Raw genomic sequence first — 17,223 nt, forward strand, 5'->3', positions numbered from 1 at the left:
CAAAAAGCAGTGTTTGTGGTTGTTAAAATCTCCACCAAAGAGTGATTTTTTTCTTGTAAACTTTTTTTCATATTTCAATAAATATTCCAATGATGCAACGTCTCAGCAAAAATCAAAGATGAGAGATAAACTGAAAACGTTCTTTTCCCTCTCTCTTGTTGATCATATTTGATCCCCTCATATTTATTTGCTGTCTCGCCATATAAAACTGGATTTAAGGTAGTTCAAATCTACAGCATCTCCAACAAAGCCATTGATTCTTCATTATTAATCTAATGGCATGTCTCAGATAGTCTCAACGAGTGTCCCACAACATACTAGAGATGAGAAGTGAACGAAAACCTCCACATTACTTGGCGATCACCATTTGTTGTTGTCTGTATCCAAATCTCAGGACGCTAGAAAGCAAATCTCATTCCAAAATCGCGCGATATCGACTATCCGAGCTGGTCAGTGTGGGGGGAAAAAAGCACGTTAGGGCGGACTTTGACACGGGGGGGCAAGTTGCCCCATACTTTTCGCTAGCTGAGCTGCTAAGCTGCCTGCCTGGCTAAATACTGGAGCTATGTCCAAAATTCATTTCTCCATCACTCACATGTATGAAATGACATGAAAACAGACCCCAGGTTGAAAAAAAAAATGAAGTTCCCCTTTAAGTATCTTTACATTCCTGTATCAGTACGTTTACTTAAAGTAGAAGACCTGAGTACTTCTTCCACCACTGCAGTATGTGGTCTAATCGCCAAAGACTCCTTGCATATTCTTTCAGCTTCCCCTTCTGTGCAGACTAACTCAGATAAAAATAATTTAATTAGCCTTTAAGCCTCTTTGTCTCTCCTGATTGAAATATTGTATTATTCATAGTCTCGGCCCATTTGCACTACAGTCATGCAAACCAGACAAAAGAGCAGCGGCACCAGACAATGACCTCTACTTTCTGTTACCTCTCTTTGTGACTCAACGTTCTGGATCTTTCTGTCTGCAGTTTAAAATCACTTCACTGATGCATAAAGATTTGACGAAATGTGAGACCGTATCCCTGCTTTGGCAGCAAATATTAGAACAAGACAAAGATGCAGCATTTATTGCTGCAAAATAACGCTAAGCAACGTAAAAAGACAGATAATTAGTATCTGTGCTTCCTGCATTTTCTGTTTGAGCATTACGACATAATTACCATTTACTCACTTAGCGGAATGAAAAGGTCTTTGTTATGGCTGTCTTTAGGGTACAGAGACTTTCTTTGAGACATTTATTTTAACAAGATCAGATTTGTAAAACTCCCTGTGTTTTCTGTGGACAGAAACGCAATGAGAAAGTGGCTGTTTATTGAAATAATTCACTTTAAGGTGGCAGCCCAGGACAGACTCAAAGCAGTAAAACTTTGGCTCCATCCATTGTTTTAAAATGCATAAAAGCAGCTTTCAGACAGGAAGTGGCACCGGCGCTCCCATTCATTTCAACTGCTTGCACCGCACAACAACAGCATGCCGCTACACCGAGCAAAGCGCAGGTCAGAATTCTACTTTGTTGAACTTTAACCCTGCACGCCATTACATAGGAATATGTGGCCAATAGAAATGCAGTTAATGCCCAAAACCTGGAGCTCGCATCTTGTGGACAAACTGAAGTGTGCAGCTCCAGCATTACTATGGGCTTGTGGCTGATGGTCAGTGCCAGCACTGTGTTAAATGACCGTGTTCAGAGTAGTTTCATCAGGACATGGGATGATCATTTTGCATTATTGATTAATCCATTAGGAATTTAATCAGGCTGAAAATTGCACCCCTCGACAGAGATTAGTTTTGAAACACTGTTGTAATATTAGTGTGGATGTAGCCATAGTCAGGACCCCTTGGCATCACCTTTGAACACATTGGTTACCCTTTCGTGTCGTTTTTTATTACGCAGAACAGTCAGAACACCTGCTTCAGACATTATCAGCCCATTAAATCGCTGTTATTATTGCGCATCATTCCATTACATATGAACCAGTAGGGACCTCCTAACCCTAAGCTTAACTAAGTAATGGTGGTGTCCAAATTGAAGTAAACACCAAGTGAAAAACAATGAGTTTAAGTCAAAATAGGACGTAATGATTCAAGATGGGACTTGAATTCAAGCCAGGTGGGTGGAAGTCTGCTGACTTATGACTCCAACCTCCGTATGTGGAAATTTGTTCTTTGTGCAAATACATTTACAGCTTTACCTTCACTGAGCCTACCAGAAGGTGGAGGAGGTCCGTACCTGCTCATATGTACAGGAGCAAACTGCTAGTAATAATGATTTATTGGCCGGGTATAATATCCTAAGCTGTTGGTCCATCAGACCATCAGACCATAGAAAAATGTTCTGGCCCGGTGTCATCACTGTTCCTTCTTGTCAGGTAACAAGAAGTTTTCTTTGTAATGTGTGTCTAATGTAATGAAAAAGTGTATCTTGACCCAAATCATGATCTTTTCCTCAGCTTAGCCAAGTAGTTTAAGGGCCTAAACTTAACCAAACAGTACATCAAGTAGGAAAGTAAGTGAAAAGTGATGGTTTGGCATGGGACACCTATGTCTCTTCGGTGAAAGTCCTGTAACGTACACCACCACCAATCCAACTTCCGTACATTCTATTGGCTTCAAATGTTGATGGGTATGCACTGATGCCAAAAGACACCTTGTGCGTAGTAAAAGCTATGACAAAACATCAGTATTTGAGGCTCTGGGAAAGAAAACGTATCAGGTTGACTTGTTGCAAAGTAACCAACTTTGCATCTTCAACCACAAAAGTTTAATCAACTGACTATGAAATGGAAAAACAAGTCTGGAAAACTAAACGTACCATTTATCACGATTGATTACAACTGCTGAAAAAGCTGAGAACCAAGTCTTTCTCGATTGCCAGTAAGGGCTTTAAAGACAATATTTATGAGTAGCAGAGGAAGACAACGTAGATAATCACCTTGAAAGGTCAGGAAGCAAATCTGGACAAAGGACGTGTATTCAAAGCAAAGCCTTCAGCCGCTATGTCAATACGGTGATTATTGAAACAAAAGCACCATTATGAAGGTTTTATGGGAAATTAGGCTTGAATTTGCTTTCGAAACAAGACAAAGCAAGTTCTCCTTTAGAGGACGGAGGAGAAAGTGATGTGACAGTGGACAGCTCTAGCTGAAGGACACAAGCTTCCATTTGTCCTCTGAAAGCCTTTGTTAAACACACTGTAAATGATTTATCAATTATAATTAAATCAAGGCATGTTGTGGCTCCCAGTGAGGATCCACGGTCTGAAAGACAAACTGAAATAAAGCTCTAATCTGGACAAAACAGAGGAGAATAGAGTTGAACTTTAAGTACGTGTCAATGGGACGATTTTCCTTGAATACCCTTGAGAGAAAAATGGTTAGAAGCATTTTACGGCTTTATCTCCACAACCTTGGCAAAATGATTGAAATGTGGTGTCATAGAATAAAAGATAACATCTCAGACTGAGCTGCATGGAGACACATACCGAGATGGAAGTCAATCCAGCACACTTAACAGGTTTTTCTTCCAAATAAACAACATGGAAAAACCTTTAAATCTCCCTCTTTCTCTGTTTCCCAGCCTCCCTCGCACCAGCATGCATAAACTGTCTCGCAATAATTAGCTCGTTCATTTTTATTCATTATGATGGCTGGTATGCCATAAGATAACTTCAGGGGAGTCTGATTTGCATAACCGTGAAAGGAACTGCCGCCGCTCCTAAACTCTGCACTTTGCAGCGCAGATGTCTCAGAGCAGAGAGAAAAATTTATCAGCATCTCCAAACAAAACACTCACCCTGTTAGTGGCAATAATTGAAACTCAATTTTGCTTCCCAATCAAATGCTCAAAGCTAATTTTTCTCAGATATTCATGGTTTTCTAGTCATTATCACTTTAAAGTGTGTGTGTGTGTCTGTGCTGAATCCTGCAACTGTGCATCCCTATTTACCATAAAGACATTACACAGAATTAAAGATCTTGTCTTTGGCAAATGGCTTTAAAGCAATTTAAAAAGGCCTCCGAATGAATGCATGTCTGCTTGTGTGTTCGCCTCCTGACTCAACTCCTCTCCTTGGGAAGCCAGCAGCTCTCTGTTTGACCAGGCCTGACCTTCCAGTGGAACAAAAACACTATTGATCCGCCGTCCGCAGACTCTATTACAGTCGCTAACCTGTTTGTTTGTAAATGTCCTCAGAGTAAACGGCGACGCTGATGCGCGATCATTTCATTTGGGCTGCCCTTGTCAAATCTCATAATGCATCTGCTTTATGCCTTCCTGCAAAGGTGCCAAGCAGAAGTGACAGGAACAGTAAAGTCCAGGAAAAAAAATACAAAAACTTTCAAGTTAGTTTGTCAAACTGTCCAGATACGGTGCAATAAGTGAACCCACTGAACCCCAAGCAGTTACGGGTGTTATTTGGCTCCTGTCCTCTTACCTTATTTTTCACTCTAACATAAAGTCCTGCAGCTCCATGGAAACAGAACAACAATGACTAAAAGTAGAGAGAACTCAAAAATGTCTTCTGTGCAGTATGACAAGGTTATAATGCCACAAATTATAAACAGGAAATAACTAAGCTTCTTCACAAAAATGGAAATAATCCTCAATCAACACGCGCAATATGTGTCCACAGGTGTTAAAGATCCACATACTGTAGATGTTTTGCTATTTACAACAGTTTTAATCCATTCCCACACTTGTCTCCTGTCTGTTCTGTGTAAACACAGCCTGCAGTTCAGCCAAAAAGCTGCAGATTTTTTCTCATGTGGTTATTGGTTGTGTCTCAGTCACTTATAGCTTCATGTTTGCAGCGAGGGGGAAAGGATGTTTTGCTTTTTACAGATTCAATTTGCTGCAAACCGCTTTTTTTTTTTTTTTGCCAAATTGTTAAGTGAGACATGTAGAATACATTATATTGATTTTAATGAAATATCATGATATTCACCTTAGATATGGATATTTTTCCTGATGTGACAGATGAGCAGTTCAGAGACAGTTGGAAAATTGTTGTTTTCGCGTTTTCTGCTTTAATGGTAAAGTTTAAACTTTATTTTTTTTTAAAAGATGCTTCAGAAACCTGTTGGTGCGTTTTGGGGTTCAGAGCGTTAATTACATTGTGTGCAAAATACACCATGGATGTCGGGAATCTCGCTTTGTGTACTTTTTTATGGTGAGAAATGACAGATTCATTGAACAAGCCCTTGCTTTTACTTATACTAAGAATATGAATACTGTGAAAACGAAATAAAGTAGCTGCTGTTGTGCATCTTTCAGCACCACTGAATTGTTAAGAGCGGTAAGGAGACACAGCAAGAGATTACTTCAGTAATAACAGTTTTACACTTGATTGCTGGTAGACTGAGAAAGCGAGGGAAGAGGCCATTCTCCTAATCCACCCTAATGTGTGGAATAAGTACACCTTTGTGTTCCTGAGGGCTGTGGTTCATACAGTAATGAACCGTTTTATTTTTACAGGCGTGAAGGAAAGCCGAGTCGCTCTAGAACGAACAGCATGCGTGTCTGTAACTTTATTGAAGTGATTAACACCCACTCGCTTGAATCAATAACAGCCTCATTTCATGCAGGATCCACGATAATGAGATACAGAAAAGTAGACATACATGGCAAAAATAGCATACTGTTGCTATTTCACAAACCATGTTCATCATATTACAAGAAGTAAAGCTCCTCTTGGCTCGCCTGTAGTTTGTCTGATAATCTTTTCTTATTTTATAAATTATACCATTTTAGGCATTTTTAAGTACATTTTGAGGGACTTTACATATGACTTTAGACCCAGGATAAACAACATGTTTGTTATGTGTCATGACAACATCGAGGAACACCCTTTGGCAAAGTAAATTATAGACATCACCAAAATCATTTTAAAGTTTCAATCATAATCTTATAATATATCCACTAAAATGTACTGTTCTGTCAAGAAAACGGTAAAAAAAAAAAAAAAGAGCAATAATTAATAAATGCAGCATTTAGCTGTTGCTAGTTTTGTTTGTAGTTTCTTTAGGCTATGCATTCTTTAGGTGAAATCAGTCAGAATCTTAAAATTGTATCTTCATGTGAAATAGCTAAGTACTTTATATTGACTCTGCAGACCTCTGAAGACTTTTACTTTTTTCAGAGAACACTTTCCTGTCACTACAAAGTGCAGAGGCATGGGTTTCAGTTCCAAAATTCCTGCCCATATTCCGCTAAAAACTTTCAATGTCCTGACATTAAGTCCTATAAAGTTACATCATTTAGTTGGAGGGGCTTCCTGAACAACTGAACGAAATGAGGACCAGTGGAGTGGGTTATTGAGCAGTAAAATTAACCGATCCCAGACTTCCTCCATATCTTTTCCTGACAGCTCTTCTGGTCGCCACCTTCTAAAGGAGGCAGATTGGCAGAAAAACCATCCATCCCTAAACACAGCCATCACTTGCCCATAATTACTCAGGAAGAATCAAATTAGCTCCTGACAAGATAATTCACTGACTGGCTTGGACTCCTTGCGCCCACAGATAAGACAGCTAAATGCTCGAGCTTTTGATAAGAATTTATAGTCAAAGGCTGAGCAATTTACTGAAAAGCTTGTCGGTTGGTGGCAGGTGTGTGTGTTTACATGTGCTTTTAGACATGCAGTGTGCAGCATGTGTGTGTTTCTAGGCTACTGATGGCCCTTTAATGTGTTTTTGTGAGTTGATGATGCACTAGACAGAAGACATGTGATGATCCCTGTGCTCTTTGTCTGACAGATGTTGTTCCCTGCAGAGCTGAAAAGAGTACGAGGTCCAGTTGGAATCCATTAGACACCTCTCTCACATGCTGCTTGCTGCTGTTTCCATCTACAACAAAGCTTCAGAATTAGCCGCCTTACTGACTGCCAGACTGTCACACATCCTGAAATCGCATGTCCTTGTTCTGGTTGGAAAAAAACCTGCTGTTTCTGACACGTATTAGAAATCGATTGCTGCGGGTTACAGTACAGAGGTAGCATCAAAAAGTTTCACTCCGACTCCCACACACACTCTAACTTGCAGAAAGACATTTATTTCTGCCCTTTCTGCATCAGTCCATCAGGCAATTGTCTGGTATTTTTATGATTGCTGTGATATGGAGAGTTTTTCTTCTAATTTTCTGTATATTATTGAAAATTGCCATGCAAAAGAGTGAAGTGTGGGATTCATGTTTTTCAAAATTGCTTCGTAAAATGACTAGTTATACACTTAGAGCCACTCTGAACCTCCAAAAACCTCTGATGCGAAGAAATATATATACATTTTTTTAAAAAGTGGCCAAAAGTACACCTATCAGAGACAGAAAAGATAAAAACAGAAAGATTTGGGGGGTTTAATGGGGAAAATTAACAAAATCTAAGTTTAAATTTGTGATATTTAATGAAAATAACTTGGTCTCAATCAAAAATGCATCAAAAATGAACAATTTGCACCAGATTCTACAAAAACAAAAACAAATCTGGGCTCATTGATGCAATTGAGAAGTCATAACTGACTGAGCTGTGACCAACAGTCATGTGCCAAAAATTCGGAGAGATTTTGGGTTCAACTGCAGGCAGTGTTTCCACAGAGGCAATGACAAGAGAGACGAAGAGGAAAATACAACTTACTGAATCAATAAAAATAAATGCAGCATGGCTCAAAAACAGTAAGAAGAGGAGCAAGTTGTTGAAAGATGCATTCAGCATGGTGAAACATCTTTCTGTTGATGTGCAAATAGAGAGATAACTTAAAGATGAAACAGATGTAGAGCAGGGCTTATGGAAAAAATATATTCAGCTATCTTGATCAATATTGAAATGACAATTACTAATCATCCGCTGCTTTTAGGGACAAAATATTTATGTTGCACATTCACATTTAAACAAACCAAGCTCGGTTTTTACTTTCAACTCGTGCTACATCCCTGCTAATGTGCAAGTCTGCATCCGAATGAGACTTAAACTAACTCTACATCAGGATTCAGTGCACTCTCAGAAGGGCAAATGTAAATTAATTTGTACCCAATTGCTGAATATCAATAGACACAATTTACTGATGCTCCCTAAATGCCTCACATGCAGGCTACAGTAGAAGCTAGCTAGGCATCAGCTCAGAGACCAAAAATTACTGTAAGGAGAGTGAAATAAGGAGTTCTAATGTCAATTTTACCAGAGCTGAAAACCGAGTGATGGAGTCTTCAGTACAAGTGGCATGTTTTGAATATCAATGTCACAGTCAATCATGTTTATTTAATTTGTTGGAATCTATAACCATGACTTTTATTGGATTCATTCTGCAGTCACTGAGATTTTAGGTCAATGACATGTAAAATACATATGTGTCTAAAGAACTATGTGATTTCATAATTACACCCAAGTTTCTGGATATAAAATTGGAAATTTTAACCACACAAATATACTCCTCAAGGTCAATCCTTTGAGAAGTAATGTTCCTATATTCATGCAGCAAATCCAGAAAGATAAACAAACACACAAAGACAGCTCTGTTTAAGATGTACAGACAGGAAAAAAAAAACTCATGTAATTGAATTTGCATTGTGCAGTTTGATGCATTTCTTCCAGCAAATGCGACTTTGTGAACTCCGGCTCAAACAAGGCTGTTTACACTTCCTGAGAGCTCGTCGTCTTCAAAGCGTCGGCACACCTCTACCTGGGTTCAACCTCGATCCTATTCAAAACAGCGCTAGTTCAAAGGGCCTCTCTCATCTTCCTATTCTGAATACTTCCTTTTCTTGTTGTTTTCAGATAGAACCTTGGAAGTGATTTATATAGTCTTCCTAAAGGAGGCTCTCAGCCTGTTTACAGAGCATCGAGCAGCCATTACAGGTCGGCCTTGAGTTATTGATGGGTAGCTCAGTAAAAATTGGCCTTGCAGTGAGAGAGGCAGCTGTCAGTCCTTTCTCTATGCGTGACACCCCTTAATCTTCCAGTAATGAGTCATGCATAAAGCTGGGAGCGTGCATGTGTGTTTATGTGCTTGCATGTGACACAGACTCCTGTGCTGGCGGTTGTGTTAGACCTTGACAAACAGATGCTGCATCATCCAAGTGTGACAGACTTTGTGAAAGACAACTTTGAGGGCGTGTGCATTGAATATCTGGGTGTACAGATGTAGGCGTGTGTGTGTGTGTGTGTGTGTGTGTGCGTGTGTCCTCACCCCCTGCGAGAAATAAAAGGCTGCAATCCCCAAAGGCCAGAAACAGCAGAGCATGGAGAATATGGCCAGGCCCAGGTGATCTCGAGGGGGGACGACGATGAAGTTGTCTTCGCTCTCGCTGTCGCTGGAACAATCCGTCTGCACCGAGAACAGAGAATGAGGTCAAAATGCCATTTTTGTGGCTCATGACGATCACGATGACATTAATTATTACACATTTAAGTGGCTTATGAGGCAATCTTAAAGGAAATCTATGTAGATGAGGAGACGGGTACCACTCCGATGTTTGTTTGGTAAATTTAAGGCTAGAGTTGGCAAAATCATGCGTTACAATTTGAATTTAGTGCAGCATGATTTAGTTGTGACTCTTTTTGAATACACCCGCATGATGCTAAAGACTAGAAACAAAATCGCACCGATCTGTTGTGTCTAATCGCTCAATGCAACTTCACTTTGGTGGCTGCAAAACATCAGTATACAGTGTTTCGCAACTGTCCAAATACTGTTCATTTGTCATTTCTTCGTCTTGTCTGCGGGTCAAAAATGGCCCAGCCACTACGTTGAATTTGACCTTTTTTCAACTTGAAATTCGATGACTTTTCCTAAAGTGAAATTCACATTATTGTTGCAGGTTCTGCACCTTGTGGATGGCAGAAATGACTCAAAAGATGTGAGAAGATTAATATTTTGTAGTTTAGTTTTGTAGTTTTCCATTCCATTGTACAGTATACGGCACCCTTGTTTCCATTCAAAAATGAATTTAGAGCTGCTTTCTTCACATTTCTGGTGCTTTCTTATGATATAGAAGTTGCGAAACAAATAATGTTTACACCTATGCAGTACTTTTAGCAGCAATAACAGTGATAATCAACCTCTACTTTTAGTAAAGGAAACAGTTGTAACATGTGGGATGTAATAAAAACAAACAGTGTCCATTGATTAAATAAGGTCTTTCTGCCCTCTGCAGAGAGAAAAACCCAGACATTCACAAAGTGTGTGATGCAGGACAGCTTGGTTCCTCATGTCAAATAGATTTTTGGTTGAAAATTCAATGAAGCTGCTCTATTTTAGAGACTCAGTGAAAGTGGGTAATTTTTTTACCCTGAGAACAAGGGGAGTCTACAGGATGTTAAGACAACACGATGCTTAAAGTGGTTGGGGAAGCCAAAGTCAAACACCGGCAACAGCATAACCTCCACAGCTGCAGGCTGCAAAGCTACTCCAACAAACTTTAACAAATTAGAGGAGCCTGTGCATCTAAAAACCTACTCAAGTCATCTGTTTTATAGCTTGTGGATCAAAAACAGAGAATATCAAGAATATTCCTGGAGAAACAAAGACATGTTTTCCTCCACTTGTATACATTTCAGTTCAAATGGCCATGCAGATGTTGCATTCATCACCTCTGGATGGCTGAGTCTGATGCGCTGTTCTGACTTGTGAAGCAAACTGTTGCTGAAGAAGGAAAAAGCTGCTGTCTACTTCCTGCTGTGTGCAGTTTTCTCCAGCATCATCTGTTCATCACAGCACCCTGTTTTTCACTGCAGCTGTCAGTGTTGTTACATATAACCCATTCATCAACTGTGACAATTACATTCTAGCTTCCAAATATAGCCGATCTAACCAAGGATATTAGACATAACAAACTCGCATACAATCACTGCAAACAAACAGTGCTGTAGTGCTGTGATGCCTGATTACACCAAAAACAGCGTCCTTTTTCTTTAATTATCTGGTTACACGAAGCATTGAAGTTTGACAAAGACATGCGCTTGCTGCCACCCCGGATAGATGTAATGTGTAATTGCACAATGTGGCTGTTTAATTTATTGAAAAATTAATTGTAGATATATTTAAGCTGTATAATAACTAGTTTTTGGTGGAGAAATATCACATTTAGGTGTCTGAGTCTATCTGTGTCCAAAAGTAATCTGTCTGCCGTCATGTTGTATCTGGTTTTATTACACTTCTGTTTTCCTATGCATTAGACAAACAAGGCATGATTTGTTGAGCTTCAGAGGTGTTGGCAGGCAAATTTTGATATTTTTAGACAAAGCTGGTTTCCTCATTTCCCAGTGTACCAGCATACAAACTGGAGCTCACCAGCTGTTGGCTGAAGCCTAAAATAGTCAAGAGAGCAAGCAGGTACATTTTCCTGACTGTCAGTGTTTAAGTCATAGCAACAGATTCATTTCAGACACCTTCATCCTGTATATTTTGGTGTTTTATTCCTTGCGCACAGTTACACTGTGGCTTGTTTTGTAATTTTAAGAAACTCCTGATCCTGTCATGGCAAATTCTAGCCTAGCCGCGCTAGACAACCCACGGCAACGAATTTAATTCTCTGCCAGGGTGGGTCTAGTTACCCTCCATAAGGCTCGAGGCTGGATTCTCCTAAAACTGGCCGGACAAATCACCATGAAGTGTAGAGCCAGAAGGCGGGCGTAACTAAGTGACGACAGAGGCGCGACGATTCTGACAGAAACAACCGGAAACAACTAGCCTAGCCGCGCTAGACAACCCACGGCAACGAATTTAATTCTCTGCCAGGGTCGCCAGCAAAAACGACAACAGTCGTTGAGCTCCATTAGCACAGACTCTGAATAATCTTTCTGTTAACATGTCTGTAATATACTTGAGCTTCACCCATTGACTGTATAAATAAGGCTTCACCGAACTCCCGCATCCTCTGATTTCTGGCGCTCTAGGAGCCTATTCTTTGCGCTGATTGGTTGTATACCTACCCAATTGCTGCAGAGGGATTTGATAGACAACCTTTTAGCCCGCCTCCCTCCCTGTTGAGCGTGCCTAGACCCTTGCGTCTTCAGAACATGGGTCTAGCGCGGCTCGGCTAGGCAAATTCACATAAACTGGCCAACTACAACTGACCACACCATCAAATATTCATATTATAGTTCCAAAACTCATAAAGTTGCAACTCATTTATTTACAAAAAGAGCAGCTTAAAAGCCTCATACTAAGGATTATGTTCATATTGTCTTATCAGTTAAGCATTAAATGGCAGAATATGAGGCAACAATTAAACTGTTTTTGTAAATAAATGAGAAAACGGAGATAAACTCCAGCATAAACAATGATAAATGAAGAGTAAAAGCAGAAATCAAGGCTTCAAATAAATTATTTTATTGTTTTATTTTACTGCCTTTTCATTTTTAATGTTTAAAGTACATACGAGAGTAAAATAACTTAATTAACTGTGATGCTTGTGAATCAATAAGCACATTTCAAATATCAATATGAGAACTTTGACATTGCAATTTGCTTTTATTGACTCTCTTGCATGAAATAGTTTACAGGAGGTAACTGCAAATAACTTATAACTTAAAAGTGCATCCATATATAATTGCTTTTAAATGTATGATCTCTGGTAAAGTAGATTTGCAAGCAAATCCGGGGCCTGAGGCAAATTTCACAATGACAGATGACAGAGGAAAAAGTTTTTCTTCTTGCAGCAAAAACAATCTGTGAGCAGGTAGAAGTGATTTTCGAGCTGACTGGTGGGAGAAAGAATCTGCGGAAAAGAAAAAGGCATTTGTGTAATGGGAAACAAAACATGTCACCGCATGCGGGATCATTTGCTTCCGCGTAATGTCACGGCTCCCATTCATGGACTTTTTGCGACGGCCCATTAGTTTCTCATTACGTCTGAGATATGCAGATTCCGACATTTTGGGCGTCTAAACAACAGATGGCATCAGAAAAAGAGCCATGCTTGGAAGTACACTCCATTTCAGATTTGAAATAGTTATGAATCAAACACACCTCCTCTCTAAAGCTTTATGAAACTATTTCACGCTCCACGCAACATTCCTCACACGGACCTGCAGCGCCTTCAGCTAAAGACGCTCATCATACGTCTGCATGTTGTTTGGAAGGTTACAGATTCTCACTCCTGATCCAGAGCACAAAACAACGCTGGAGGTGCTACATTCTGACCACAAACACTTTTTACCCAGCAACAAAGACACAGATTCATCTTGCAGTGATGAAAAGGCGTCGCAGATTGAGGCCACGGTTTCTATATGAGCCATTAAGCTACATCCTTCCCACATTATCCTGTTTGATGGATGATCCAGCACCAGAGTGGAACAAGGAGAATAAATGAAAAAAAAAATCAAGGCCAACAATATATTGAAGAAGAAATAAGTAATATGTTGAATATTTCAATCAGAGATGTCAGGAAGGATGGAGCCTCATTTACAGCAAGGACTCTGACAACACCACATTTTCTTGCTCCCTGAATGTGTTTTATGTTTGGGCTTTTACTTTAAACAGATGTCCTTTGACTATAATTTGCTATTTCCTGAAGGTAGCTATAAGGACACTGTGCTCCTGAGTCTTCCAGCCACCCTGCTTTGTGCTTTGGCATCAGGCCCGTGTCAGCGTTAGATAAAGTTGGTTTTTCTGGGGCTATAACAAAACAAACAAGATAGTTTATTTTTGCCTCTCAACTCCCTTTACTCATTTGTTTCAGACTTCTGCTCTGTGAGATCCCAGCGGCGTCCGGCGTGGGATTGCTTTTGCTTTTTAAATTTTTTTTGTTATCTTCAGGGAGCGTTTTGTAGATGAAAGGAAATGAAGAGAGATTGGAAGCAGTGGGCAAGAAACTGTGGTTCAAAGTAATGGAGTACATTTACTCAAGGGCTGTCTTTAAGTGCAATTTTGAGGTACTTTTTCATTCTTTCTTACATTTTAGAGAGAAATATTGTGTGTTTTATTCATTGGCAGTCTTTAGGATGCAGAATTGACACAATAAATAATGTAAGAAGCTTTTTAAAAAATACAACATGCAGTTAGATTAAAACGTTCAAACTTTTTGTTTTCTTCAAAAACACAGTGTGTAGTTAGCTGACATTTCTGTTAGCTGTTAACAGCTCCGCGAAATGAGGATTTTGTTCTTCTAATCTTCTCACATAATTCAAAAACTATTCCAATGGTCCAACATCTCAGCCAAAAAAAAAATAAAAAAAAAATCAAAGATCAGAAAACAAGAAAACAGATTTGCTGATTAGAACTTCATTTTTCATGTTTGGAGCCTCCGATTTGACTGCAGACACACTGATGTTTCACTGTTAATAATCTAATAATTTATCAGCCAGAGGGACCAAACCAGGACCAGACTTCAATACTGCAGAGTATATTTTGCTGCTAATATTATTACACTTTTACTCAATTAGGATTTTTCATGCAGAACTTGTACTTGTGGTATTTTCACACTGCTGTATTGGTAACGTTACTGAATAAAGGACCTGAATGCTTCTTCCACCTCTGACAACACCTCTGGTACCCTAAATTACCAAAATGTAAGTGACATACTACTTTTATAAATTAAAGCTATACTTTAGAATAGCTGCTTTATAGACAGACTGCAAATGAAAGTAAAAAACAACATAAAGTGTTTCAATAAGGCAGAACGCTAACATTTTCCTTGGCATTGATTTTCCAAGTCTCTAGAACTCTACTTCAGCAATAAACATCGTTCTTCCAAAAGATATTCCCTCATTTGGGTTTTTCATGATGGTTCTGCAAAATGCTTCTGATTGGTGTTCAGTCGGGTTGAGTTCTGGTGACTGTGAAGGCCGTAGTATCTGATTCTCATCATTTTCATCAAACCGTTCAGTGACCCCTTACGCTCTGTGGATGGAGGCATCCTGTAAAGCACCACTCCCATCAGGATAGAAATGTTCTCTACAAGGACAAAGGTGATCACTCAGAATAACTCGGTATTGATTTGCAGTAAGGAGACAAATGAATCCAAACCATTCAGGTTCAGGTTTTTCCTTTAATTTGACACGTCTTACTGGAAAGCTCTTATTTTGTAGAGGAATCATTTGAATAAAGGCAGGTGCCAGCATATGTTCTCTTATTTCAGATTTTACTTTACATTTGTAGTTCTTATATATAGATTTACCATCAGAAATGTCCTGTTTTCTTACTACTTGCAGATAATTTCTACTTATGATTACATCAAGTGTGGGTAATGAGTTGATGGTACTTTCTCTGTTCTTTTACAGGTTTATTTGTTAGAATAACCTGAATATGAAGAAAATTAATAGATTACAAAGAAATAGCATGAATACACACAGGAACCAGCACATTTCTTTGCTATTCTATGATCTGACCTAACATTGGCAGTTTTTATGCTGTAGCTACATCGTCAAATAACAGCAAATGTCTTGTTTTTCTTCATAGATACAGCATTTTAAAGCAGAACTTGCATTTAATGGTGTACATACACCACTGAATGCATTCTTGAAATTAACCAACAACACATCTTGAATGAGCTGCCTGTACATTTTCTGTTACTTTACAGACTTATTTTCTATTAGAATGCACAGTGTCACCTGCATTTATACATTCAGGTCAGCCTCATCGAACAGTACTACTTAGTGGAGGAATATAATGACTAAACACAGGTGGCAGCATGCTTTTCTGTTATTTTATGAATTTACATATCATTTGCAGTTTTTATATTGTAGGTATGCCATTAAAGAGCAGAAAATGTCCTGGTTTTCAATATAGATGCATCATTAAAATGCAGAAAATGCCCTGTTTCCTTTACTGTCTGCACTCTGGTAATTAACCACCATGACCTTTTCCATGGCTTTGTATATAGCAATGCTATACTGTAGATATGCCATTAAATAGCTGAAAATATCTTGTTTTTCCACCGATATACCATTTGGCAATAGAAAATATAGGTATTTTGGAGCAGAGCCGATATTAAAAAACCTTTTTTTTTGTTAAAAAAATGTGGACAAGGTTAATTAAGTGAGAATTTCCTTTTTTAAATTACAGGATGAAGTGCAGGTCATGAGTTGCCAGCGCTTTTTCTATTACTGTTCACATTTTTTTACAACGTTCAACTTTTGCTTTTTTATTTTAATAAGCATGGGTACCGTTTAGCACTGTGATGTTTGCGTTGTATTTACAGTTAAATTGCTGTAGATGATTGGGAGCTTTGGGAATGCATGTGCTCCCTGGGCCGAAACAGTTCCCAGTTAATTTTAATAAGACACAAACCTCACAGCCATGTTTGTCTGGTTGCTGGTGGGGATTAGAAGGCTGCCGGTAGAGATGTGTAGGGGAAATTAATCTTCTCCAAAAATAGACCTCTCGAAGACAAAAACCAGTATGTTAAACACCAACACGGACTGAAGAAGCCAAACCTTTTCTAAATCCTTCATTCACTCAGACGCTGTCGGTCTGTGTTTTCCAGCTGAGCTCACCAAGCTGTTCAAAGCTGTGAAAACGGACTCCTGCAGAGGTGGTCGATGCATTTTGGCCGACTTCATAATGCAAAGCTGAGGTGCAAAAGGTCATAAAACATGAGCATAATGCAGCTTACATTGTGCATAATGTCAGCCTGCTTTTACGGCTCGAAGGAAGCGCTACGGTGCAATCTGTGCAGAGCTGGCGCTGCTTCGTGCTGTGCTTCAGAGCACATATCTGACATTATCTGCACGGCCTTCTGGCATGCTCGGAGAATGAAAATCATCCAGGGATCCTATTGGCTCAGAGAGAGAAGCTCAGGAAGCAGGAGAAGTCAGTCAGGTGACGGGTCTGCATGTACGAGGAGGTCATTAATGCTGGAGCTTTCAGAAGAGAAGCTACCAACCGCTCTGCACCAATTATCAGTGCCATGACATCTTTTATCTATATTTGTTGTCTGCAAATCCAAGTCATTGGTTAATTCCAATAAAATTGTTTGAATCGTTCTTTTAGTTAGAAGTTATAATATAACAACTTCTAATAAAATCATGCTCAATGCATGAAATATAATATTTTGAGTTGGGGCAAATAAATAATAAAATAAAATGTGCATAAACGCTTTTGAGTTGGCTACTGATAAAAATGAAGTTGCTCCAAGTAGTATTTCCATGTTATTTGAAAGGAATTTTTCAGTGTTATGTACTGAGTTACCCGACTTATGAAGCCATGTTTTTGATTTGAGAAGTAGAAAACGCGGCTATGAAGATGTACGTGTTAACTAGAGATGTTAATGATTATCA

At 39.1% G+C, this 17,223-nt stretch overlaps 1 protein-coding gene across 1 annotated transcript in view; it reads right to left on the bottom strand.

The window, feature by feature from the left end:
- The window catches only part of syndig1l (synapse differentiation inducing 1-like), a 70,462-nt gene that overhangs the window by 11,218 nt on the left and 42,021 nt on the right, over positions 1–17,223 (bottom strand). Inside the window, exon 3 of the mRNA XM_051960695.1 lies at positions 9,191–9,328. Coding sequence (XP_051816655.1) covers positions 9,191–9,328 — 138 coding nt within the window. The remainder of the gene's footprint in view (positions 1–9,190; positions 9,329–17,223) is intronic.

The sequence above is a fragment of the Acanthochromis polyacanthus genome, chromosome 16, assembly GCF_021347895.1.
Source record: "Acanthochromis polyacanthus isolate Apoly-LR-REF ecotype Palm Island chromosome 16, KAUST_Apoly_ChrSc, whole genome shotgun sequence".
Taxonomy (NCBI): domain Eukaryota; kingdom Metazoa; phylum Chordata; class Actinopteri; family Pomacentridae; genus Acanthochromis; species Acanthochromis polyacanthus.